This window comes from Zosterops lateralis (assembly GCF_965231275.1).
Source record: "Zosterops lateralis genome assembly, chromosome: 22".
In the NCBI taxonomy this organism is placed as follows: Eukaryota; Metazoa; Chordata; class Aves; order Passeriformes; family Zosteropidae; genus Zosterops; species Zosterops lateralis.
Window position 1 is genome coordinate 363,329 of NC_139782.1, and position 27,720 is coordinate 391,048.

The following is a 27,720-nucleotide window of genomic DNA, read 5'->3' on the forward strand; positions in this document are numbered from 1 at the left end:
CCCAGACAGCTGGAAGTGGATTCTCCAAGAATGTCACCCCAGCTTTGGTAGCAGGGTGACAAAGATCTTACCTAGGGCATGTTGGATGTGATTTATTCCCACTCATGGCTGGTGTCTGGGAATGTGCAGCTCCTCTGAAACAACAGAGAAATGCAGGTTTTCTTTCCCTACGTTTATACCTGTGAATCAACTGCAGATGTGCACTTATACATTGTAGGATCCTTACATACACACTATGACTATTCTGACTCTATGTTTTGATCACTTGGTACTTGTTTTAAGAAATGAGGAAATGATGGTGTAGACCTTAAGATGACAAACAAAAATCCAGGTTTGCCTTTAATATATGGATGTAAAGAGCAGCAGCACCAAAATCCTTCATTCCCATGCCTTGGCTCTCTCCTTTTGCAGAAGGCAGAGAAAAGCTTAATCATTACTGAGAGCAGCACAGCTCCAGCAGAGGTCTGTAGTAATTTCATGGAATGTTAGGAGATATTTAACCCTATATCACATGGCATGAGCCCGACTTCCTGGCATTGCCCTGCCTGGGACTTTAGGGCTGTTTTGAGGCCCAAGCTGTTCTGAGCTGGCTGGCCATGCATGCTGCTTGCCTAACACAGCTCTACTTCCAACTTAACTAACTGCATTTTGGAGTTCAGGCCTCATCTGGAATCACTCTGTGGGATGTTAGCCCACCATAGTCCTCTAACTTAGAGACAATTCTCCAGAACTCAGGTGGAGTCCCCAGAGCTCACCTTGTTGAGCCTTTTTACCCTACCTTAACATTTTGGGCTGTTTATAAGATGCCTGCCCTGGGGTTATAGCTAGAGATCTGTGAGGAATCACTTGGAGTAGCAAGGTCTGTTTGAAGACAGATAGGGCTGCTCTAAGTTCCTGAGCATTGTCTGTTTCCTGCAGCTTAATGGGAGTTTCAGTTAACACGGACAAGTACAATCATAAATAACCCTCCTAAAATTAATGGAATTTTAAGTCTACCTCGACACATTCCCTGTGAAGCTGTTGCCTCTCCGTGGCAATGCCATGATTTCCAGTTGAAGGGAGCTGATGAAATGTATTGACTTTATAATTTCTTAGAAGAGTCCATATATTTTGAGAATAAAATGCGTATTGAAAAAATGTGGAAGTGGCTGGTGTTTTATGGGGGAAAGAGGACAAGTCAGCTGGTGAGAAGTTGTCTGTAGTTGAGCAAGAGATGTTCTCCTGGCACATCGTTCACCTTGTTACCTGAGCTGGCACAGGCAGCATAGGTAGCCTCTGTGGCTTTTTTTTTTTTTTTTTTTTTTTTTGTAATTACTAATATTTCACAGCTTGGTTGAAACCTGGATATAACTTTATTCAAGCTGTGTGGTGAACGCTTCTGGCACCATTAAAAATACACCTCAAAGTTCACAATTACAGAAATATTCCATGTATCGCCTTCAGACCCGTCCCCCACCCACCAACACCTTGCTTCAAGGAAAATAGCAGCAGGATTAGCAGGGTTTAGACACAGTTTCTTCCACCCCAAACAACCTTTCCAGGTCCCAGCTGAAAATAGCCAGTTTGCCTCCATGCTGAGGTTGCAGTGGAGGAGGGAGATAGAGATGAACTAACAAAATCTGGTTGCCCTTAGAAACACATTTGTATTGGGCAGAAGAATTGATTAGGAGTTTGTGGCATTTGCTCGGGTGTGGGTCTTGCCAGCCCCCTGGAGCTCTCTGTATTGGAGAAGACATGTGGGCTGAGGTGAGGTCTGGGGCAATTTAGTGCGGGTGAGCTGTGTCAGTCCTGGCTAATTTAGAGATGCAAAACTGAGCCTGGAAGTAATGAGCTCTGGCTAATTAGCAGCTTGTCTGCAGGTGAAACTATTGCAACTGGTGCTCCCAATAGTGCTGGTTTGTATTTGAAAGCATAGTGGAATCAGTGGGATGCTGGGAATACAGACAATTTGCAACAAAGAGATTGTTTTTTTCTGTTTTCTTCCCCCTAGCCCCCAGCTTTCCTTTGACATTCCTGTTTGGCTTGACTGTGAGATTATCACACATGGACCAAAGATGGAAGGGAAAGAATGAGGGGAAAGGGACTTTTTATACAGGCACATACTGACAGGACAAAGAGGAATGGCATCCCACTGCCAGAGGGCAGGGATAGATGGGATACTGGGCAGAAACTCTTCCTTGTGAGGATGGGGAGGCCTTGGCACAGCTTGCCCAGAGCAGCTGTTGCTGCTTCATCCCTGGAAGTGTCCAAGGCCAGGTTGGATGGGGCTTGGAAGCAACTTGGGATAGTGGGAGATGTCCTTGCCCATGGCAAGGGCTGGGACTGGATGAGCTTTGAGGACCCTTGGAACCCAAACCAGTCTGGGATCTTGGGGTATTTTGTGGAATGGATATTTAAAGGGATGTAAGTTGGAGGATTTGGAGATGTGCTCAGGTACAAACAGAACATGCACTGTGGCTATGGCTGCTGCAGTGGCTGCTGAGACAGAAGGGCTGGGGATGTGCCAGGTGAGTCTGCCCCTGAACTTTGGCCATGCAGTCGGACATGCCAACATCTGCATCCGCAGGTTCCCGAAATGTGTCGGGACTCCTGAAGGGAGAGGCACAGGAATCTGAATAGCAACAGGAGAAGGACAGCACACTGTTCAGTGAGCATTTGAAGCTCACAGTTTCCTTTCAAAATGCAGTTTTCGGCCCTGGAAATCTTTTTTCCGACAGGCATTGAAGTTCATCAGGGTTTATGTGCCCCTTCTCTTTGGAAAGCTCTCCCTGTTCCCATTCAGCTCTGTGCAAGCACAGCTCAGGGGACATTGTGTCACAAACAGCAGGGAAAGGCAGTGTTTGGAATTATTTGGAAGTTGATGCTGAGATTAATGATACATAATTAGGTAAAAAGCTCAAGATGTATTTCGAGGCAAGTTTTGTTATGAGGAGAGTGTTCATTTAGAGCACAGCATAAGCTGGGATAAGCAGGGAAAGCCTCACTGTAACATTTGGATCCAGACAGAGCTTGGGGAAGATGATTTAATGCAGAGGGATGGGCAGGAAGATAACTTGCAGTTATCATCTCAGGGTTCAGTTGGGGAGCAAGGAATGAGTCCTGCAGTCAGGGATTTTGAATGAGGCAATCAAGGAGTGGTGAAACATCAACAATATTTATGCAAGTGCATTTCTGATACAAAAGGAGAAGATAAATACCTTATGTAAAGTTTTGTTCCAAGTATAAAATAGCACATAAACAAGACTTTAAAGAGAATTCAGTGATGCAGTTTAATACACAAAATACAGGAAGGATTAAAGAGGTTGTTTGTACAAACACTTCATTGATCCACTTAAAATTTATATGTCTGATAAATGGCACTTGGGCTGTGAGCACTGACTACGCGTGGCACTAAAGAGCTTTATATTGGGCCATAAAATATTGAAACAAGCTTAATAATGGCTTTTGCCATCTGATCCTTCTGGGGATGAGTCGTTCTGGAAAGTTGCAGACCCTGGAGGTTTGCATCACTTGACAGGGATGATGTATGCTCTATTAAAAATCTCAGGAGTTTTAAACGATGAACCCCATTTTTGCCACTTTGCAAGCACTTTTTATTGTGTTCCTTTTTCTTTAAACATTTGACTTGCCAGAAATAGTCCTTAGATCAGAATTAAGTATTGGTGTAAAGCTGCTGTGGGCTTTTAAGAAAGTCCTGACCTGCAGCTCTTAACTGTGATCATATTCCTGAATGCTCATGCCAGCAAAAGGTTGTACTTGTTTTTCCCTGGTATAATAACAATAAAAACCAAACACTGAAATACCAGTGGAGCTTGACCTGTCGTATAGGCAGGGATCAGAATTATTCTTTGTTTTGACATCCTGTCACATTGTGCAAGAGCAGTTGAATCCAGCTGAGAAAACTGAAATAAAAACACTCTTTTCATAGAGAGACCACCTCATTCCTTTGAGACTCAGCCAAAAGGCCTGATCCTCTTGTCAGGAATCCACTACCAAAAAAAACCCCACCCAAACACACCTGCAAGGATGAGAGATGGGATATGTCATTGGATGGAGGGAGGGGAATGGTAGGGAGGGTCAGCATTTTATTAGGTGGGGTCTTTAAATGTTTTCCAAAGTTCTTGAATTATGTTGGTCTTTTTTTTTGTAATATGAATTATCTCTCATCTGTTATGAGCAAGGGTAGCTCAGCTGTGAAGGGTCAGGGTGCTCAAGTCCTGTAAGAGCTGAAACCATGGAGGTGACAGAGAATGAGGGAAATCAGCATGGAAGTTAGGGGCTGGATTCTGCAGATACACAGAAAGATTGAATTGTGGTCACCCAGGCAACATCAGTCCTGCCTTTCCCTAAGTTTGGAGTAACTTGCTTTGTAACCTGAATTTTATTTTTCCTTGGAAGAAGTCAATTTGGTTGTCATATTTCAGCATGGAGAGATGATGACATTGTCTTGATCTTACATATTTTAATTTTTCCCAGGTAATGTGTCACTTGGTGGAGTTTGCTTTATGATTTTGTTGTTGTTTTGTCTTCTAAAGTCTGTAGTTTGTTTTGTGAGCATTCCTTCTTCGGGCTTCTGAAACGTGATCTGTCAAAAGAGGGATTGATTGTGAAGGGAAAATTGATTGCTGAAGTAGTTGCTAAGTAAAGAGGTTCGTGGTGCTTCGTTTGGGAGTAGCAAGATAAAAGCTGAGGGGAAACAAGCTGCAAAATTTCCTGCTGAGGAGTTTGTGGGTGATTTAATTCTTCTGATAGGGAGCACTGATGCTTTCTGAGCTCCTCATTCATTGACATGCAGCTTTCCAGACCACTCTTATGCTGTGGAGGAGTTTGTCTTTTCCCCTTAGCCTTTCCTTTATAAGTTTGACTTTATTATTATCCCATATCAACTTCCTAAGGGGAGCATAATGCTGCCTTCCATCCCTTTTCCGCTGTGTGTGCAGCAAAAAAGTCAGAGAAGCAGCAAGATTGCAGTGACGTTGAAGTGTTCGGGTACCAAACCCCACAGAGGTCCCCCTTGTGCTGCCTCTTTAAGAGCTCAAGCTCTGCCTGCACAGGGATGGGCAGGAAGAGCTCTGAGCCAGCCCGGCGTGGCACAGATGGGTTGTGGCTGTGATGGGATGTGGCAGTGATGGGATGTAGCTGTGGGCTTCGCTGATGCATGTGGAGAGAGGATGCAGCGCTGAGCTGGCTTGCAACCAGAGCTCTCTGGTGTGTCCCTGACTGAGCTCCCTGGATCTCGCTGCTGGAGCTCACTGCCAGGTAAGACCGAGCGTGCTGAACAAAAGGCTTGGCCCTGTGAGTGGAGGATGGTGGAGCTGGGAAGGATGCGGTGATGCCAGGGAAGTTCCATCTGCTGTGACTGGCAGAGCTTTTCCCTTTGAACCTTTTCAGAGCCGTTCGGTTTCCCTGCTGGCTCAGTGAAGTGTTGCTGCTGTTGGGTTGTTTACCTCCTGCATTTTAATTGCATGGTGAAGAGAGAAGAGGCTGCAAAGGAGAAACACACTTCTGAAAAGCTCCCTGCCATCACATCCCTGCATGCTTGGAGGGGTTTTATAGATTCCTTGCTCCAGAAAGCTGAAAGAAATGCTCAAATTTGATGTGATTTCTTGCCCTTCTATAATCTTGCTTGACATTTTTTCCTTGGGATTTTTAGCGCACAGTTACGGTACAAGCAGGGACACGTGTGGGGTTATATAACCCTGAGGAAGCTGGTAGGAGGCTGGCTCCATTTCCGGGCAGGGATGAAAATCAGGAGTTCTGAAATGGTTTTGCGTAAGGCGTTTGCATAGGTGCCTGTGGGTAACATGGGTGTTTTTATTCCTGGGAAAAGGGGCTTCCTCAGAGCTGTGAGCTGGAAGGAAGGAAAGGCCAGTAGTGCTTGGGGTAAAATGGTTGCTAGTTGCTGAAATGAGCTTAGGTGAGAAGCACCATTTGAAGGTAAATGAATCCACTTTGGGAGAAAATGGAATAACGTGCTTTCTGTCTTCCTGCAATCTCGGAGCAGAGAAACCTGTACAAATTCCTGATGGAAGGGCTGATTTTGGTGTATGTTTCCAGGTCTGTAACAGCACACAGCAATCTTGCAGAATTGCAGTTCTGTAGTATGATTGGAGCAAGCAGAGAAATGTGATTTCTGCAAGGAATTCCTGCTGACTATCATTTCACTCAGCATTTGGCAGTGTCATTGATTGCTCCAGCAGCTTGAGGCTGGATTTTTTTTCCTTAATCACTTTACAGAGCAATCACATATTCCCTTCTCCTCAGAGTGTGGCTGTGGCTGTCTTAATTAACAGATATCCTCCACTTTTAGGGGAGATTTTTGGTTTCCAGAAAAATTCTGTTTGGTTTCCAGCCAGTGTACCTTCTCCCACTGGGTCTATAATAGCTCCCAAAATTCCCCAGCTTGTAATAACTGCTGCAGCCAGATGGGGACTAGGTGGAACTCTCATTGCAACTGTGCCTTCGTTTATGAATCTGCCAGAAGTATCTCACTTAGGTGAGATTTTAAATATATATTTCATGAGTTAATAAGCCCTGAACAGCAATGAGGAGAATCCAGTGCTGATATTGCCGGGGTTGCCATCCTTCTCCTGGATCCTGGTGTGATGCTGATGGAGCAGGGAGAACACTAAGGAGTCATTCAGCTTCGCATGAGCAAAGCAGAGGCTGTGCTTTACCAACCTGATGGTGCTTTAAGAGGTTCTTCTTTGATTCAGCAGGGTTTCCTTGCTCCTGTTCTGCTTCTTTGCTCTCCTCATCTTTTCTCCCTGCATAAGGAGCTTTGAAAACTGTGTGAGGTTTGGATTATCTTTGCTTCCCACTGCCCCCCGCTCTTCCCACCCTCCTGGATGATTTTGGAGCATAGTTGCACAAATCAGTGATGTGCATGGCAGGATATAGGGGAGGAGGAGGGGGAGGAAAAAGGAGGGCACAGGATGCTCCTGAACTGAATCTCAGCACGGCAGGGTCGAAACATGAAAGAGCTGCCTGAATTACCCAGGACATCCTGGTGTTCCTGGCTGTGGTGAATCCAGTGCTACTGGAGGCTGGACTGGCTGGACTTTAACTCCTGCACTTGCCTGGGTGTGCTGGGTCAGCCTGAGGGCAGCGATCCCAAGGCTTGTGCTGCATTTTGGGATCTGCAGCCCCACTGGCACCAAAATCTGTGTGTGAGAGCAGATGAGTGAGTGTCCTGGGGGTGGTGTGGATGTGCATGTGGATGGGATTGTGGGGGTGCTGAAATTGTCTCATAGGTTTTTTAGTTGTAAGTTTGATGTGATTTAGACTTTAACCCTAGCCAGGTAAAGTTCTTGTCTTGGATTGTTCTTATCAGAAGTTGATAAGAGTTACCAAGGCAACCTAATCCTCTGCCCAGAGTTTCGGTCATCCTATTGTATTCTCCCCGCCATGTCCATCATCCCCCAGGCCCCAAAACCTTCGGAGAGGTGTCTGACAGTGATTGGTGGATCTCCCAGGACCCTATCCCAAATTCACCTGATTTGTTAATGTTGTGTATTGCATTTTGGCCTTACCCACCTGGCTTTGTTTCATTGGTCTTGTAACTTGTGCCCACCCCGGAGATTTTGGGGGAACAAAAACTCCCTGCAAACGAGGCCGGGGGTCACTCCCCAGAGGCACAGGCCTGGAACCAGGGACTGCCCCTGAGTTTCCCAAATAAAACCTTCTTCCTGAGCCTTGAGAGTGTCCCCTCTTTCGAACCACGGCCGTGACAGCCAAAGCAAAAGCACTGCAGAGCCAAAGACCCACACAAAGGTACTGTTGGGCGTATCAGAGCTAGCAGGGTGGTCCAGCCGAACGCTGAGCTGACCTGAGAGACAGATACGCGAAGCAACATGGGATGGTGCTGCTGGGTGAGGTTCTACCTCCCCCCTGCCTGCCCTGAGCCATTCACCTCCTTTGGTGGAGTGTCCATGCTGTCACTTAACCCATTCCTAGAAGAGCCTGCCATCAGCACAAGTTGTGATAAACTTCGCTGTCACCCTGGCTCACTTCTCCCACAGTAACAGCAGCTGTTATCCCAGGACAGGCTCCTTTGGCAGGTGGAAGGAGAAGGAAGGTGGTGATTTCTACTGGAGAGCAGGAGCAAGCTCCAAGAGGCTTGGTGGGAACCAGGAGCCTTTCCACTTGCCTAGCTCCTCTCAGGCAAGCAGAAACCCTTCTACTTGCCCAACTTCTTGCAGAGAGTCAGTCTGTGAATGCCATAAGTTGGATGCTGGAAATAATCACTGTCTCCAACCATTATTTCATTAAGGCTTACTGGAATTTAAGACATTTTGTTCTTATCAGTCTTGTGTCCAGGCCAAATCCTTTGGCAAAAAGGACTTAAAAGGTTTCTTCTGGATCTGACGAGAATCATCTCTTCCTAGGAGAGATCTTACACAGTGACTCCAAACTCTGCAAATCCATCTAAACTGCTCCTTCCTTCAGGCAGCTCTTCCTGGGTACAAAAAGAGCAGTTGCTCTACTCGAAGAAGATTATTTCCTCCTGGCTTATATAAGTTCTAAAATAAGAAAATAAATCCCAACCTTGTCAAGGATGAAACCATTTTTCCAAATTCAGGAATGATCCCTTTTGAAGTAGCAATTGCTTCAATGAATTGTCAAGAGTGCCTGGAGAAGGGAAATCTCCGCTGTGACACAAGGGGGGCAGCTCCATCCTGGGCCTAGGGCTGTCATCCATGTCATAGGGATGTTCTGGGGGAAAGGGAGTGGTGCAAACAGCAGGAAATTTGAGTTTTCTTTCCATCTTCCAGTATGTTTTAATACTTCTTTCCTAGATTTTGCCTTTTTTGTTTCTGTTTTCCAAAACTTGGGGGTGAATGCAAGATCCTTGGGATGAAGGCTGGAAGTGCCTCTGTTGAAGTTTGTGACAAATCTTACTGTTGTTTGGCTGAGTCAGAGTTTTAAATCCCATTTGGTTGTTAAAAAACTATCTTTTTATCAAATGACACCATTTGGGCCTGAGCTGGCAGATGTGCGAAGTGCAGATGAGCCTTAGACCCTGCAGACAAATTCTTGCCATCATTTAAAAAAGGCAAAAAGAGATGTGGGGTGAATGAGCACCAGTGGGGCTAGATCCTGTTCCTGGTTCTCCTGCCCTGGAGCTGGTCCTGAGCTGTCCCCTGTCACCAGCCAGGGTGACAGGCCAGGGCCTCTCTGGAAAGGTGCTGCAGAGCTCAGGGCTGGGCTCTTCTCAGCATAATCCCATCAAGCAGTTTTTATTGTGTCTGAGGCTCGAACATTGAATATATAATAAAACTGAGAAGTTTTAGAGCAATTTCTGAGCCTGTTTGGTAAGGAAGAGCTTTTCAGTGAGTTCAGAGCCAGAGAAGAGCGAGACTGTAAATTTAACTCTGTGTGTGCTTCTGATGCTGTAAATTTGCCTCAGCACTGCTGGAGAAGGATCCAGCTGGGATTTGCTGTGAGCAGTTGGCAGGGACAGAGCAGGTTGTGTCTGAACAGTCCTTATTTCCACCTTAACATTTGATCCAATTTAAGGGAAATAATTGGGGTTGTGGAGCTTGGGTTAGCTGTTGAGTTGTGTCTGTCCTGTCACTGTGATGTTGGTCCCTGCAAAGCTTTAGGCAGCAGCATTAGTCTGGGGATCTAACTTGGAGCGCAAAGAGTCTCTTGAAATTTTGACTCAAACTAATCTGGGCTCTGAATTTAACTTAGCAATGTGTTTTTCCTTGTTAGAATAAAACTAAGAAGTGTTTTAATGACTTTATTTTCTTTTTAAGTATCCCACCATGTTAACTTGTGAGGTCTGTGTCCTTCCACGTGTGCAAGAACCTCAGTCAATCCAGCTATTCTCATTTCCCCTTAAATTTTGGTGTGTAAAATATAAACAGCAAAAAGGCGAAATCTGATTATGGTATTTAGGAAAACTTTTCACCAAGTGCTTTTTCCGTGACAGTGGGCATTGGGTATCGTCTGGAGAGCCACAAGCTGTTACCCAAGTCACGCTCTTTAATTCTTTTGCATCCATGCATCCCACTGTTTTATTCCACAAATAAATCAGATTCTGTTGTGGGGGGGTTTTGTGCATGGTTTTTTTCTGGTTTTTTTTTCTCCTTTAGATTTCCACAATGCCTTTAAAATTGAGAAAACTCTCGCAATTTGCCTTTAAGTCACCCTGCAGCTGCTCCTCAAAATCTCCCATCCCTCTGGCAGCCCTTTCTTTTGGTGGGTGGATGAGGAGAGGAGTCATTGGGTGAAGAGAGGCAAACAAGGAAACAATTCCAGTAGGATTCCTGCATGGTTAGCAAAACAGTGCTGATCCGCAGGGTTTGTCTGCTGAATGCCGAGGGCTTGTGGCTTCGGGGGCTTTTCTCTTTCAAATAAAAGCAGAGGTGGGGGATGCTTTTGACAGGCCCAAGGTTTTGTGGATTATTCAGTGACAAGTTTGCATTGGTTCCCTTGTTCCTAGTGTGGGAACAGCTGCCTCTGGAGCTGCAGGAGATCCCGAGGGATCAGAGCTGCCAGGCTGTGGGTCCTGAGGTGGGGTGTCCCTGGGGGTGTCTCCAAGCATGGCCCTGCCTTCCACACTGCTTTCCTTGACTCACTGTGTTGCAGAATCCCCCGAGGTCCTGTCCAGCAGCCCCTGGAGGATCGGATCTTCACTCCGACCGTCTCGGCCGTGTACAGCACTGTGAGTATCCACTGGGACTGGGGCAGCTCGAGGGGACCCAGATGGATGTGCAGAACCCCAGTGCAGTCAGAAACTGTGCAGTTAGAAATGATGCCTTGGAAAAAATGCAACTTCTTTTTGCCCCCTGAAATAAATGGTGCTCAAAAAGACTCTCTTGGTTGCATGTGAGTAGGAAAAGAAGGGGGGACCTTCTGGCTCTCCACAACTCCATGACAGGAGGATGCAGCCAGGTGGGAAGTTGGGCTCTGCTCCCAGGAAACAAGGGACAGGACAAAGGGACACAATCTCAAGTTGTGCCATGGGAGGTTCACATTGGATGTTGGGAAAATGTCTTCACTAAAAGCATGGTGAGACATTGGCACAGGCTGCCCAGGGCATTGGTGGAGCCACATCCTTGGAAGTGTTCAAAAGATGTGTGGATGTGGCACCTGGGGACAGGGGTCGGGTGGGCATTGGGATATTGGTCAAACATTGGTCGATCTTGGAGGTCTTTTCCAACCTTAATAGTTTTGTGATTTTATGAAGAACTTTTTTTGTTGTGTGGGAGCAAGAAAGGAAAAAATCTTTGGAGGACTTGTGGGTTCATTGGTATTTTTAAATGTCTCTAGTTTTATTTAGCATATTGAAGAGTGCGTTTTCCCAACAGTGTCACTGGAATGACGGGGTTTTGTCCATATTTTCACTTGTATCACTCCATCTCTTTCCTTTCCCCTGAATCTCACAGACTGATTTTTTTGGGTACTAGTGGCTTCACATTTCTAATATCTTCTTAAGAGAAAAATAATCAAGAAAGATTTGTTTTCATATGAAACATTCCATTGTACAGACAAAGGAATATTTTGATAGTAAATAGAATATTTGGGATAAGTGCCTTTGGCTCACTGTCCTGGATGAATGGTAATGTATAATATTGATTATTGTAGAAATTTAGCTTAGAAACAGCAATGTTTATTAGTGAACGTGATAATCTTTTCCTTCTATTAACTCCTTTTTTTCCAATGGCAATAGCTGGAAGCCCAGGGTTATTTTTAAACTTTGCTACATTAGCACAGCTCTGGGAAAGTCATATTTTGCTTTTCTAGTTGGGATAATGCAAATATTTTTAATTCCAAAAAAACCTGCTTTTAAGCTGATCTTTTAATTATTTGGAAGACAGGAAGAAAAGCTGTAGATGGGATAAATTCACTACATTTTATGCAGGAACATAAGCTGCTTATAGAAAAACATAAGCTGCTGTGCAAGGTTTTTTCCTTCCCTGTTTGCAGGAGGGATTGGGGATGGGGTTCTTGGCTCTGGCTTCCTGGAGGGGCCTGGGGCTGGAGCATCTCTTATCCAGAGTGAGAACAGAGAAGCTGTGGCTATCCCATCCCTGGCAGTGTCCAAAAACAGGTTGGGCAGGATTTGGAGCAGCCTGGGATAGTGGAAGGTGTCCCTGCCCATGGCAGGGGTAGAACAAAATGAGGATTGAAGTCCCTCCCAACTCAACCATTCCACGATGATTCAGTGATAATGATGAAATTTAGCTGTTCTCTTTTTTGGGTTGTAGAGGAGTTTTGTCCTCCCTCCTCTACTGTGGCTGTCGGGGTGCTGAGCTGAGCTCTGGGTAGGATTAAGGGCAAAAGTGCTGCCAAGTGCCCACTGGTCCCAGAAATGCAGCAGCTCAGGTGGCTGTAGTGGCAGGACTCAGGTGTGGTCAGGGAGCCGTGGATTCCCATCCAGTTGAGTTAGAATGGTTTGGATACAGCTCTGACAAAGGTTGAAGTTTTTTACATTTGTGGTATTGACAGCAGTGAATCAACAGACCCAAGCTGCAGGCTTTGCGCACCCTCTGTTCTCAATATCTGATAAAGAAATGTTTCTGTGCAGAAAAGCAAAACCAAAGGAACAAATTCAGAAGGAATCCTTCCCTGTGAGGGTGGAGAGGCCCTGACACAGAGTGCCCAGAGAAGCTGTGGCTGCCCCATTGCTGGAAGTGTCCAAGGCCGAGTTGGACAGGGCTTGGAGCAACCTGGGGTAGTGGAAGGTGTCCCTGGCCATGGAGCAAGATGAGCTTTTAAGGACCCTTCCAGTCCAAACCATTCTGTGAACATAAATGTACAAACAGTTACAATAAGTAATTCAATTTATATTATCTGTTATATACCCCATACAAAACTTTAAAAACACTTTAAAATACATAAAATCCTTTAAAGAAGGTTATTTTTTTCAATTCATTCTTCCCAAGATATAGTGCAGATGCCTGTGGGGAAAATATGACTGTCAAAATTTAAATTAATGCAAACTAGAAAAGTAACTGTGACAAATGACCTAAAATAGCTATTCAGTGTGGAAAAAATATCACTCCTTGCTATGTTACAGGAATAGAAGACAGGGCTGGGAATATCTCAGTTCCAGGATTTGAGAATGCACAAGTTTGAGAGAAAATTCCATGTTTTGGGGAAAGGAGAGAAATTTCTCACTTGGGGTCCTTTCAGGCTTCCATTTGAAGCCCTAGGCAGATTTCAGATTCAGAGGGAGTCCAGGGAAAAATGAATTGGAAAGGAAAAAGCACATGATGGGAGGGCCTTGACAAATTCATTCATGAAAGGTCTCAGTGGTTTGTTACACAAGGAACAACACCATGTGTTTAAGGCCTGGGGTTGCGTTAAATAATCATTTTGAAGAGCACTGTGGGATCGTAGAATCATGAAGGTTGGAAAAGGCCTCCGAGATCTTGAAGTCGAACCTTCAAGTGCATCCTCAGTACCCAGGGGCTGCTTTTTCCCATCGGCATTTTATTTGCTTGCACATCTTCTGTAGGATTCCACATCAATTATGGATCATCATTTCCAGAGATGTGTGGTTTTTTCAGAGCATGGCTGGTGTGGGGAGAAATCATTTGAGATATGCGCAAGCCACAAATGAACCTCCAATTTTTAGTTAGATAAAGATGAAAAATACTTCAATTATCCTTTCCATGCCTTTCCATATGCATCATCAGGACCTTAGTTGCACATTCCAGAGCTTTTTTTTCCCCACAGCTACAAAAATGGTAATGGAAAATCATGTGACTTCCACTATGAGCCCAAATGATAAAACTGAATCTGAGGAACAAGTTTTCCAGTGGGACAGAGGTAGGAGGTGAGGAAGAGGCCAAGTGGGATGAAGTTTGTGTGAGAACTTGGAGGTGCTCAAAATTCACAACAAGGCTTTGGTAGAACCTCTTTATCAAGGAAGTTTAATACCACTATCAATCATAGTGGTATTAAAACCAAACCCACCTAAATTCATGATAAGTCATCTTTATTTATTTATTTATTGTGACATCTTATACTGAGTGGGTTGTTGGTTTGGGTTTTTTAATAAATAAATCCAGCAGTAAAATTATTTGAAAGATCACAGTTGGAAATAATTATTTCAGTGAGCTAATCTTGTAATAATTTTCCCTCATCAGTAATGAAGAATGCTCATTGCAGAGCTACTTTTGAATGTAAAGATTGGGGGTTGTCCTGTAAACAGCTTCTTGTCTGGTGTTTCCTAATCCTCTACACTGCAAGAAATGAGGCTGATTAGTTGTGTGGCCTCTGAAAGACCCCAAACCTGCAGAGTTCAGAAGGGGCATAAGAATGAAATTCTTTCTGTTGTAAATTATTTCAAAGAAATATATTCAAGAGAGTTTTTTGGGTTGGAGTTTTTTTGAAAGAGAAGGGAACTGCACAAAAGGTGACTGTAAATCCACCAGCCATCCCTGTTGTGTACCCAGGGGAATGGGGCTGAATCTATGGAAAATTAGATGAATGAGCAGAAGCAGACATGCTCTTCAAATTCAGCACGAGGCACAACTCTGGAACTGGATAAGAAGAATAACGATGTTCATGGATATCCATTTTTTGCCCAAATAACTGTTTTTGGCGGGTTATGGTGGAGGTTCGTAACTGCTTTTGTAGCATGTTGTGATTGTAAGTGCTGAAGCTTGGGCCAAAACTACTCTGGGATAAACTTTCATGAGCTGAGGAGCAAGCTTGAGGCCCTGAGCAACCTGGTCCAGTGGAAGGTCCAGCTCCTGCCCATGGAATGGGATGAATTAAAGGTTCCTTCCAACCCAAACCCTCATGCTTCTGTGAATAACTTCTGGATGAGAGCTGTTGGGGAGCGGGTGTTAACAAGGTGTGTTTGTCTGGGGAAAAGTCACTCGGTCAGGTGCAGCCTGGAGCAGGGTCCCTGTGGCAGGGCTGGATCCAACACTGGTTGAAGCCACTCAGTAATTGCAGTCCCCATGTGCCTTTGGAGCAAGTACCACCTCCTGTCAGGGTGCCCAGCTCACACCAGCTGGGGGGCAAAGGAGGTAATGGGGAAGTGAGTTGCTGAAGAACCTCCTTGTCCCAGATTTTTAAGGATTAAGGGTTGACTCCGTCAGTCGCTCTTGGGGTGTTTGCTTGCTTTTTGTCCAGTTGCTCCCCCCGAGTGTTGCACCCAGCAGAGGTTCCGTGATTCACCTTCATGTCCTTTAGAGGGATCTTCCTGCAGTGAAGAGAATCCTGTAGAAAAGGGATTAGGGAGGATTAGCTGCTCCAGCCATCCTGTGCTTAAAGGAAGGATCTGGGTCAGGAGGCCGATGCCGGATGCTGTGGCGGCTGTGGAATGTGCAGGAGGGAAGCTCAGTTCCTCATCCTGTTTCAGCCTAGAATTGTGGAATGGTTTGGGTTGGAAGGGTCCTTAAATCCCATCCAGTGCCACCCCCTGCTATGGGCAGGGACACCTTCCACTATCCCAGGTTGCTCCAAGCTCTGTCCAGCCTGGCCTTGGATGCTTCCAGGGATGGGGCAGCCACAGCTTTTCAAGTACCTGAAACCGGGGACTTGGGTGGAGTAAAGAGTAATCTCAAACTTGTAGAAGATGCTAAACCCAAAATGTGTAAAATATCTCAGAAAGAAAAGAATTCCAGACTGAGTTTTTATTCTGTATTTCATTACCTGCTTCCTTTAAAATACAGGATTAAGGCTTCTGAAAAACAATAATTAGCTCTTGCTACTCAGGGAAAATAGAAAGTGATGCCCTAGCAAATTAATATGTAATTTTGTGTATCCATTTTTAGGAGAACAATCTACCCTATAGATTTAAGGAGGATATTTGCTTTCATAGTCATCTCAGACCATTTAAGAAACAGCAAACCACACCCTGGGCTCTATGGGGGCAGGTACCCTAGGGGTGATGAGCTTAGATGGTCTCTATCTTTTATGTTTGTTAAAAATTACTGAAAAAAACACACAGATTTAGCAAGTTTGTCTTCCTTTACTACTTGTTTACACTAAAATCAGTATCTTTTAATTCAGTTTATTTGTAAATAATTTGTTGTAGAAAGAGGAAAGTGTGGAAACACCAGCGTTGGTGTAGCTGCTGAGAAAGGCTCTCTGTGCTTTTTCTTCTGCTGGAACAAACACCAGTCCTTGGTTTGGGTGCACTAAGCCAGACTTGGCTAGCCTTAGGAGGTCCTGGAAAATCGGTGGAAGGCTCCTATGGGATACTCTCCGAATGTGCTGTTGCCAAACTGTCAAGCTGGTACAATTTTATAATTGTTCTGCTGCCTTCGTTAATCTTTCAAGCCAATTTTAGTGGGTCCAGACCTGTATCTGTCATGTATCTGCTGCACTGCAGAAGGGTATCTCATGGACTCATTCAAGCAGCTGCAGTTCTCCTCTCAGTTCAACTTCCAGATTTCAGATCCAGTTATGAGAGCATTTCTTGATGTCTTTCATTAACGTCCAACTTAGGTTCTTTTCACCAAGGCAGTGCTGGAATCGCCATCCCTGGAAGTGTTGGGAAGGTGTGGGGATGTGCACTTGGGAACATGGTTTAGGGGTGGACCTGGCAGTGCTGGGTTGAACTAGATGATATTGAAGGGCTTTCCAACCTTAGTGATTCTGGGATTCTATTCCATGATTCTATTTGCATGTTATAATTTCTGAGAAGGAGGACTGCAGGATGCTCACACTGACCTGGGGTACTGGTAGTGCCCCTGTCCCCATTGTCAAAGCCCTGTGTGGACTTGACTGCTGTTGTTTCAGAGGATTTTGGATGGCTTCAGCCCTAGCTGGAGCAGTGTTTGAACTGCTGAGAGTAGAGAGGTGAAAACTGAGAGTGGTTGAAGTCTCACAGCTGTCACAAAATAACCTCTCTTTTCCCCCAAGAAGTGCCATTCAAAGAGAATCCTGTTGAGGAGCATGGGCACAACCTGCCACTGGGGCTGTTGATAGGAATGATTTCCTTGTATTTTGTGTTGCCTTTGCTTCTTCCCCCTCCCTGACTGCATTATTTGATATCCGTCACAATCCATAGTCACTTCTAAGCACCAAGTGCTGCATGACTGACATGACAGCTCTCTCAGGGTTGACACAGGAGTCATGAAAGAGACTTTAATTTTCTCGGGGATGGGCTGTGGAAAGTTTTATGGAGCTCTCTGTAAGGCTGGCTGATTCAGCTGAGGCTGCGTGCGCACACCTGCCAAGACACATCAGCCCAAAAAAGAGATGATTCATGCCTGGCTAAGAGAAGGATTCAGTGGGGACAGAGGATGAGGTTCTGTGATTGACCCACCCTTTCCTCTGATGTGCGCTAAGGGGCTGTAAATCTTCACACAGTGAAGGCTCCTGGCCCATTCCTGGAATGGAAGCTCCAGAAGCCTGGAGCTATTGCCCGTTGTGATTTCTTGGGGTTTGGGTGCTGGCACAGCTGCTGTGGTGGTTTAGGAAACTAATGACAGGCGTGGACACACTGATTGCAATACAGTGACTTGGAAAAAGCACTTAAGTGGTGAACTCTGTGACTTCTGCTCTCTTGGAGCTTGGAGCTAATACTCCATTAAAGGGGTCAGGAGTTTCCTTTTGCCTTCTTTACCCTTTTAAGAACATTTATGCATGCATTGGCCTGCACAGTGCCAGTGACCTGTGTAGGCTTCAGGTGCCTTTAGCACAGACTGAGGAATGTTAGATGGGATATTGGGAAGAAATCTTTCCCTGTGAGGATGGGGAGGCCCTGGCATAGGTTGCCCAGAAAAGCTGTGGCTGCCCTGGATCCCTGGAAGTGTCCAAGGCCAGGTTGGATGGGGCTTGGAGCAGCTGGGACAGTGGAAGCTGTCCCTGCCCATGGCAGGGGTGGCACTGGGTGGGCTTTAAGGTCCCTCCCAACCCAAACCGTTCCATGATTAAGTGGTGCTTTTCACCAAACAAATAAATGAGAAAAGGTCAGTGAGAAGCAAATGCTGAATTTCAGTAGTGTGCATTTTAACCCAATCTGCCAAAATTTAATTGTGTTGAACAGCCAGAGGTGTCACCCAATAGTTATGTGACTTTTTTTCCCCCTGGTTCCCATTTTCTTTTACTATAGCCCCTCTCTAAAATGTATTTCAACAGTTCCATCATGGAAATAGTAAAGTGGAGCAAATATTTATGTGCTATGAAAAAGTTTTCTAATATTTTGCTTAATGTGTTTTTTTAATAGAAGTTGAGAAAGGGGATAAACAAATACAAGAATTGCTTTGCTATTTCATTCTTTGCTTGTGGCAAGCCCTGCAGATACCGTGGCCTCTCTGCAGTCCTTTATTTTTCCTTTTGTGAGGGGAATATGCAAATTTCCCCCTTACTTTGTTGCTGGTAATGTGTATCCCCTTGCAAAATCCCAGTATTTTTTGATATAGCTTCTCATGGAGGAATCAGAAGGTCTCAGGCCTGAAGGCAAAGGGATCCCACACATTCCCACCAGTGACTCCAGCTGGTCATCTGATTTTTTGGTGCTGCCACATTTTCCTGAATCACATAAATAGTTAAATGACTTGTGCAGTGTTTCACTTAGATAAATATACATTATCTCTCTAGATATATACAATGGAGTCTCTGCAGACTGATTACTAATGTAATGTTTTACTAACAGTTTATCTCCACACAGGTTACACAAGTAGCAAGACAGCCAGGTCCTCCTGCCCCATCCCCTTACACTGCACATGAAATAAATAAGGGACACCCAAACCTTGCTGCAACGCCACCGGGACATGCATCATCCCCTGGGCTCTCACAGGTAAGACCTGGCATTGGAGCAGAGTGTTCCCAGCCTCCCCCTTTTCCTCCTATCCCACTCTCAGCTTCTCTGCTGAACAGATAACTGAGTTGTGCTGTCTGTGACGAGTGTAGAAATAAAGTGAGTAAAGGATGTGGCTTGAACCTTGCACTGATCTATGGGCAGCACTTAGATTAGCACACCAATACCATCAATTGGTATTTTTAAATTAAATACAAGTTTACTAGATATTAGTTCCTTGTGGAGTCTGTAACAGAAACTAAAAGCAACTTGAAAAATTAGAGAAAACAATTATGGATGAGGAGGAATGTGTTTTGCTGTGGGATCAGGAATTTTCATGGGCTGACTTCCAGGTTAAACACCCTAAAAATGCCCTGTGTCCTCTCTCAGGGATTTTCCCTGGGGAGTTTTGTACAAGGTGGTGCAGTTCTGTAACTCTAAGAAATGGGTCAGGAAAACGAGTTGCACAAATGATTTCTCATAAAAGATGAGACAAAAGGGCTGGTTACAGAAAAGTTCAGAACAGGAGATAAATCGGAGTTATGGAGTAAGAATGGATAAATAGAGTTTAGTGAGATATGTGGAATGAATTGGTCCCTTTGTAGCCTCTTTTAGATAAATATTCTGCAGGGCTGACTTGAGAGTGGAGAAGCTTATCTGAAAAAGGATGGGCAAAAGAGGCAGGTAATGGGGCGAGGAAAAAAAGGGAGATGAAAGATACTGGGATGGGGAAACTGGCATGTAGAGGGAATGAGGCGTGAGGTAGAGGAAAGCCTGATGTTCCCTTTGCTCTTGATTAACTTATACTTGTGTGGATCAAGCAGGAAGGCCTGAGCAGGTCAGCTGTTAAGGAGAGTGGGTTTGCTCTGAGGAAAGGGAGCAGGATGAGAGGCTGAGGGTGGATTGGGAATGGGGAGGTGATGGGGAGAGCCTCAAATGGATCCAAGCCCCCCTGCCAGCTTCTGAAACTGCAGCTGACCTTCCAGACCAGGAGATGCCTGGAAACAGATCATGGAAGGAACACTTCATCTGAATGATGCACATTTTAGATAAAACATGATGGAGAAAGTGAAACTTGCGGTTGTCTTAGGGAATGTGCAGCTGCTTATCCTCCATGGGTGGGAAATTAGAGACTGAAGTGTCTGGCAGGCATTAGTGGTGTTGGAGCTGTTCTTGCACTCTTGCTGCAGGGTTGTTGGGGAGTAAAGGCTCTGGGTTGAGGACTGAGGCTCACGGAACAGGGAGGACACAGCAGGTTTGCAGAGCAAACCCTCAGATGCTGCCTGGCTTTTGTCATGGATCAAGACATTCCTTCCTAGTAAATCTCATCAACACAGGGAAGCTACTCATGTGGCAGAGGAGAAGGGAAGAAGAGAACATTCTGGGCAGCCTCTTTAATTCTATTGTAATCAAGGTATTTCTTTTCTTCCCTTAATATTTTCCCATTGAGTCAGTGCATCCACAGAGAGTGGGCTGTGTGCCAAATCTACAGCCAGCTGGATAATGCTGCTTTCCTGTTCTGCTGGCTCTTGGAAGTGGGGCCCAGCTTGTGTCTCTGCCATGCTGCTGAAGTGACCTCAGAGCCTCTGTGGCAGCTGAGGGCCCTTGGGGACTCCAGAGGGTGACTGTGCTCCCACTATGTGGAGCCAGCCCTTGTGTGCTCAGGGACAGGGAGGAACAGCAGGACCCCAGGGTACGGGGCAGGTGAAGCTTCGGGCATTCTGGTCCTTTGGGGCCAGAGAGGCCTGAGGACTGTAGAGCTTTTCTCCTGGTGATTCCTGCCAAGGTGGGATTCAGCAGTGAAGCAGCACAAATGATGGCTCCTTTCCGTTCCTGGCCAGTGTCAGGGCTCCCCTCAGGGACCTCCTCTATTGGGCAAAGGTTAGGTGGTGATGCCAGGTTGGACAGGGCTTGAAGCAGCTTGCTCTGGTGGATGCTGTCCCTGCCCCTGGCTGGGAGAGAGTTGGAACAAGCTGATCCAACCCAAATCATTCTGGGATTCTGTGAAGAACCAAAATGCAGGTGCCTGCACTTGGGACACCAGTAAGGCTTGAAAGGGGATCAAAGCCTTACAGAATAACCTGTCCCTAGGGACAGTTTTCCATATCCCAGAACTATTAGAGATTTGGGTAAATTTAAATTCCGAATATTTTTCTGTGTATCTCACTTCAGACCCTTGTCAGGAGTTGAGTTTCTGTGTTATGGTATGGTAAGGAATTCCCAAGCTTAAATGGAGATTTGGATGAAAGCTTAACCTGTTCATTGCATCTGTGATTTGTCTCCCCTGGGCTTCAAGGAGCACCTTGGTGTTTGTGTTATGAATGAGGTGAGTGGAAGTTTCCTCTTTCCACACCTCTTGTAGTTTGTGAATTTCCGTCATGGTTTCATTTGTTTGCTTTCTTTAAGAAAGCGATTAGAGAGTAAGTTTTGGGTAATTTTGTCTGATTCTTGGGCACCTTAAATCCTGCTGTTTCCCTTTAGAGATAAAGGGACTCAGACATGGGATTCAGATGAATGTGTTATTATTAATTACTTTAACAGAAATAAACCACAAATAACTGTATTTTACCTACCCATGCTGTGTTGATGATTGAACACTGAACAGAGGTTGTCTTTGCCTTTGTCCAGTCATGCTTAACGTAGCGAGGGGGAGTTTGTGCATAAAAGATAAGGGCAAAACTGCTTTGTTTGAATTAGAGTCTGATTAGGCATCATTGATTTCTCCATCAGACCCCTGAGTTAATAAATACTCATCAAAGTGATTCTTTCCAGGGTAATCTTGCCAGTGCTCTTGAGGCAGTAGTGAATGAAAATACTGGTGGATGTTTTAGGCTTTGGATGTCGTTTGGTACTAAATGGAGTTTGGTTTGGGCAGAGATAGAATATGCCCACACTGCTGGTGTGGGCATATTGCTCTGAGTGTTCAGCCCCAGGCTGAGCAGAGTCTCTCCTTGCTATTACTCAGGTGAGATCTCAGCATCTCAGGCTCAAGCGTCTCTTGAAGTGGGGATCTCACAGAACCATGGAATGTCCTCAGCTGGAAGGGACCCACAGGGATCAGAGTCCAGCCCCTGTCCCTGCACAGACATCCCAACAGTCCCACTCTGGGCATCCCTGGCAATGCTGTCCAAATGCTCCTGGAGCTCCAGCAGCCTTGGGGCTGTGCCCATTCCCTGGGGAGCTGGAGCAGTGCCCAGAACTCTCCCCTCTTCCCTCTGGGGGAAGAACCTTTCTCTGATCTCCAGCCTAAACCCTCCCCTGGCACAAGTCCAGCCCTTCCCTCAGTCCTGTGCCTGATCACAGCCAAGATCGGAGCTGCCTCTTGGAAGGAGCCATAGCTCTCGATGGGGTCTCCCCTCTGGCTTGTCTTCTCCAGGCTGAACACACCAAGTGAACTCAGCTGCTCCTCGTGTGGCCCCTCCAGACCCTTCACCCTCACCCTTGGCAGAAGCCATGCTCCGAAGGAGAACGAGGGTTAACAAATGCCTTGGTTCCACCGCTGACCCCTTGCTGTCCAAGCTGCTCCAGATCTGCCTGTCCCAGCATGTCTAGGGGCTGGGAGATGAGGTAATACCTTGAATTCTAGTACATGATAAAAGGAATTGCTGTCCCTTACCAGAGCTCTCGGAGCTGGAGCAGTTCACTGTAAGTTTGTGATGAGATGATGACATTGTGCCGAGTGGTCTGAAAGGGAATTTGGAAACCAGGGATCAGGGAATATATGGGATATTTAATCTGAAAAGTCAGGTGCAAGTGAACATTGTACCTTTGTTTGTTTTCCTTTAGCTTTATCTAAACAGACAGAAACAGCTGGTTCTGTGGTGCTGTGGTTGGGTGACCCTGTCTCTTACTCCTCCACTGTTTCCATCTGACATAGCCAGAACAAGAGCACGGCTCTGTGTTTCACCTCCTCTGAGAGCTTTCGTTCTGATGGACACTCTCCGGCACTTAGCTGCCCTTCAGGATTAGTTTGTGAAGCACAGTGAGGAGACCTTGGCAGCGTTGTGGAACAGCCCCACACCCCGTCTTTGCAGCAACAGGGCAGCATCTCTGCTTCCTCAATTCCAGGGCCTTGAAATCATAGTGCTGCTCTCGGGAATGTGCTGAGCTCTGGCACTGGGGAATGTGCAGCACATGCTGCCGCAGTCGTGTTATGGCCAGATGTGGCCCCAAGTACATAAAATTTCATATTCCTGGTGGGTTTTGCATGTCTTTCTCTTGTTCTGACAGGGAGAGGAGGGACATAACCCCTTTGCCTCCTTGCCTGGCTTGAGGCTGCAGAAGGGGCTGGTTTGATGCAATTCCCTTTCTCAGTGTGTGGAGGAAAGGAGAAGACATTGGAAAAGGAACAGAGGAGTTCCTCCTTGGATATGGCTCCCAGAGCAGGTTATCCAGAGCTCAGGCAGGGCCTGGATTGACAGTCAGGCACCATCCCATGATGGATGAGAAAATCCAGAGCAGGATGAAAGCATTCCCAGAGCCCTTAACAGAGAGCAGCTGAAAGGCTGTAAATGTGCCCCATTCTAGCTGTGTCTTACACTGATGAATGAGGTAGCCATGGGGGAATGGGATAAGGGGAAAGCTGAGCACTTCCAGAGCAGCTGGGCTGGGAGCAGCAGGAATGAGCTTCCCTCTGCCCATGGAGTGGACAGAGGAAGAGAGGGCTCCTCCAGAGGCAGTGGGCAGAGCTTAGGGCACCAGGAGAAGACTGTTTCATCCCCCCCGTGACCTGGGAGTGTTTTAGAGGATCCCAAATATCCCAAGTGCAGTGGGTTCTGACATGTGAGGGTGAACAGTTTGGAAAAGATTCTTGGCTTTCTCTGCCTCATGTTTAGAACTGCTGGCTCCAGTGGGATTCTGAGGGAATCTCCTAGTACAGGCCCACAGTTTGGAAGCATCAAGCAACCATGCTTGGAAAAAATTGCCAGGAATTTCCTCTGTAATCAGCATAGCTTCAGCTCTCATTAAGAACATGCTGTGCACAAAGCAGATTGGCACTGCCTGCCCACCTGCCTGCCCACGGCTGCCTCTTGGAATGGGCTGGAATGCTTAAGCCCCCAGGGAGCAGAGAATCCCACAGCATTGATGGGAACTTTCCTCTGGAGCTGCTGTAGTTGTGGACATCCTTCATCTGCTCCTTAAAAGGTCAAGATACACCCAGGTGAACAAAAATGCAAGGGGGCTGAATTCTCTGGGTCTTGTTGCATGGAGACCTTGACTTTTAGGTGGCTGATTTAAATTCAGAACAGATTGTACCAGCTGAAACTTGTTACCATCTGGTTCTGTGCCTGAAGTGAAGAGAGTTTTGTGGTCTCATTCTGGTCCTCAAAAATGTCACCATCATTAAATTAGCATTTGTAATAGCAGGGAGACATTCCTTAGTACCTTCAGGTCTGGGAATATGTGCCAGGAAGCAAGTCTGCCTGCCATCTGTGGCATGTTTATTAGGCAATCCCCAAGCACCTCTTTTATGATCTTGGATCCTTTTTACAGGAGCTGGAATAATCCTGTTAGAACCATGATGTTTATTCAGTGCTTCAATCTTCTGCAGCCCAATTTGAGATGCTTTTAGTAAAGGGATGTTTATTAAAGGATTGGAACAGGAGGAGGGATGTAATTTAATTGTAACCTCACCCATTGGTACCCTGGGGTCAGTCAGGTGCCCTGGGATGTGGAGAGTGTTACTCCTTGTTCTCTCCTCCTGTTGGAGGCAGCTGTCTTTGGAGCCTGGTTGCTACATATTAAACTCATCTTCCCCCAGACTGTGGTGACCAGGGACAGGACTGAGGGAAGGCCTGGAGCTGTGTCAGGAGGGTTTAGGTTGGAGATCAGGGAAAGGTTCTTCCCTAGAGGGTGCTGGGCACTGCCCAGGCTCCCTAGCAAATGGGCATGGCCCCAAGGCTGCCAGAGCTCCAGGAGTGTTTGGACAGCATTGCCAGGGATGCCCAGGGTGGGGTTGTTGCGGTGTCTGTGCAGGGACAGGGGTTGGATGATTCCTGTGCGTCCCTTCCAGATCCATGATTCCTTATTATTAGGGTCCATGTGTGCTTTACTTGGCATAAAATCAGATAATAAACTTCCACTGCCCCTGGGGCACAAGGTGCTCCCAATTTTATTGTCTCATTCAGATAAACCTCCTGTCCATAGTTTTCTGTGTTCAGGAGCATTGTTGTGGATCCCTTGATCTGAGTTGGTCTCCAAACGTTACAGGGAGCTCTTCCCCCAGAGAACTTCCCTGTGTAGGAACCTCCTTGCTTTGTGTAAGGTGCCATTATAGCCAATTTTCTGCTGGTTAAAACCACCTGGAATCCTGTAACTCCTGTTGTCCATCAGGGTATTTATTCATGATGCAGACACAGAATGAAAGATTAAACTCTCCTTGTATAAATGAAGAAGTTGGTGCTGGACCAGCTGAAGAAAAATGTTGCCTGTTTATGCTGCTCTTCCAAGCAGTAGATTCCAGTTTCTTGGATCTTCTGTCTATTCCAGATAATAAGAATAAAGCAGATTTAAACAACCTAACTCGTGATAGTGTTTTGTGAACAATAAACCTACCTAAATAACCAGATTAATATGTAGTAATGGATATTTTTTTGACCATTCAAGAGTTTGACCTCTTTTTCTTCTCACTTCTTTCCTTGTGCTTCCTTCTGTACATCTGGGTCAGGCTTCATCCCAGCAAATTTCCAATGCGTTTTGAAAATTCCAGGCTTGCAGGAATATGTGACTGCAGGTGGAGATTTGAAACTGAGAGTTATTAAATAGCTGATAAATCCAGGAGTGTAATCTTCTTTTGGCCTTTGTGTTCAAGACCTGGTGGAAGTGCAGCTGAACCCTTTGGTTTGTAATAGGATTAGGGGGTTTTTGATTAGGTTAATAATGCTGGGAATATTTCCTCCTAGAATGTATTTCATTATTTTTGGTTCATTATTGTGCTTTTTACCTCATTAAGTTAGATCTGGGAAAATCTGGCTGGAAACATCAAATATGTCTTGTGTCTCAGCACCTTTGGGCTTCAAGGGGCTTTTGTGTGGGTATGCTTGGCTTCATGGATGTCTTCTAATTTAGGAGAGCATCTGGGTGTAAGAGCTGCAGGAAGGGAGAGTTGGGAAGGCATAATGTAGCTTCAAATGCTGATTAACACCATTTGTTTTAATTATTTAACCTTGGAAGCAGTTGGCATTCATAAGGCACAACATAGGAGGGATGTATGAATTAGTTTTAGTATTTGTGCACTCAAGGATGACAGAAAGAGCCTTTAATTTTTTTTTCCTAGCAAAGAAAGGAAAGAAAGGAAGACCTTATTACAATTTTTTCATGTACATGTGCAAAGAAAAGTTTGCAGCACAAATACTGAGTCTAGTTGGGACTAGATCTGGCTTTAGACCCCCTGCCTCATGTGCTTCATAGAATCCTATCACAGAGTCCCAGGATGGTTTGAGTTGGAAAGGATTTTAATCTCATTCCACCCTCTGCCATGGGCAGGGATACCTTCCACTGTCTCAGGTTGCTCCAAACCCTGTCCAGCCTGGCCTTGGACACTGCCAGGGATGCAGGGGCAGCTGCAGCTTCTCTGGGCACCCTGTGCCAGGGCCCCCCTATCCTCACAGGGAAGGATTCCATTCCAATATCGTGCCTATCCCTGTCCTCTGGCAGTGGGAAGCCATTCCCTTGTCCTAGCACTCCAGGCGCCTGTAAAAAATTCCAGCTCTGAGAGGCGTGTTTAATCCTTCTCCAAGCAGTCTGATTTGCCCAGTGGGGAGAGAAGTGCTGTTCTACTGCTGTTTGAACTTTTCCTTTCTGGAGTAGCTGTGACCTGGCTCCGGGTATTCCCTGGCCCTTCCACCCTGTGCAGGCACAGGGGTTTGGAGTGGCAAAGCTCTCAGTGAGTGGGTGTCTTGGCCTCATGGCACATCCTGGCTTCTGTGTGAGCGGAAGAAGCTTTGTTTGGCATATGACATTATTAGGAATCAAAAGCACTTTTAAACTTGCCAGTAACTTGATTTGAGGTGGAATAAAACAGCATTTTTAATAGAAAATCAAACTTCTCTGTAGCTGTTCAAAAATTCTCCAGATCTCTTTCTTCAGGAGTCTTTTCACGTCCATTTTCTGTTCTCACAGTCACATGCCTTGGGATTTATTTTGTTGCTTTTCAGACTTTGCCACTTGTTGAACCACAGTTTTATTCATATGATAAGAAGACAAAACAATTTGAGGCAGTTTGCCATTTTCTTATATTTAATAATTTCAATTCTGGAATTCCTTCTGTAATAGTACCTTCTGTTCCATGCAATTTAATGGATGTTTTCTTACATGCTCCAGAAAATACACTGTTTTTAAACAAACACCATGTGTTCCATAAAGCATCAGAGTCAGCACAAAAGTGAGGGCTTTACATAGGCTGTGTTTTGTAAGCACAGAGGGCATAAAATATCCCTGCAGCCAGAGAAACCAGGGAGAGGAAGCCCTGGAGTTCCTGGAGTCCACTGTTAGCTGTGTCAGAGTGGGAAACAGAGGAATAACTTCTGGAGCCATTTAACCTGCAGCAGGGATGGCCACATTCCAGAGGCGAGGCTTTGAATCCATGAACAGCCTGGTTCTCCTGCCATCTGAACTCTCATTGTGCTGCTTTCCATTGAACCAAAAAAGATGATGTAATTCCACTCCCTGCATCCTGGAAGGACTATGCCCATGTTCCTCCATAGATCCCTCCTTAGGGTACCATTAGAAACCCCATAATTTATTTACTTGTTTTAGGTTTGTGCAAATTCAGACACTTTATATGTAAGGTATTTCTGGGCTTCAGTGTAATTCAATAAAACTTGAATATTTTATCTGATTGCTCCCCTCACACAGGTGAAGGTTGGAAGAGACCTGGGATCACCAGGTCCAGGTGCCTGGATCTGATCCGGCTCTGAGCTGGATCAGCTGGAGCCGATAACTGGATCATCCCCTTGGGTTCTGAGTATCTTCAAGGGTGGCAACATCCTCAGAGATAT

The 27,720-nt window shown here is 45.6% G+C and overlaps 1 protein-coding gene across 27 annotated transcripts in view; it reads left to right on the forward strand.

Annotated features, from left to right (window-relative positions):
* EIF4G3 (eukaryotic translation initiation factor 4 gamma 3) overlaps nucleotides 1-27,720 on the forward strand; it is a 144,439-nt gene that overhangs the window by 32,133 nt on the left and 84,586 nt on the right. For 20 of the 27 annotated variants that reach the window (XR_014591614.1, XM_083877068.1, XM_083877058.1 and 17 more), the window contains exons 2-3: nucleotides 10,597-10,672; nucleotides 18,578-18,721. Coding sequence is in view for 5 of the 27 variants with exons in the window: in XM_083877063.1 (XP_083733189.1) it covers nucleotides 18,593-18,721 (129 nt within the window). In the remaining 22 variants the exon portion in view is untranslated. The remainder of the gene's footprint in view (nucleotides 1-10,596; nucleotides 10,673-18,577; nucleotides 18,722-27,720) is intronic. The other 7 variants (XM_083877060.1, XM_083877064.1, XM_083877065.1 and 4 more) reach the window with 3 other exon arrangements.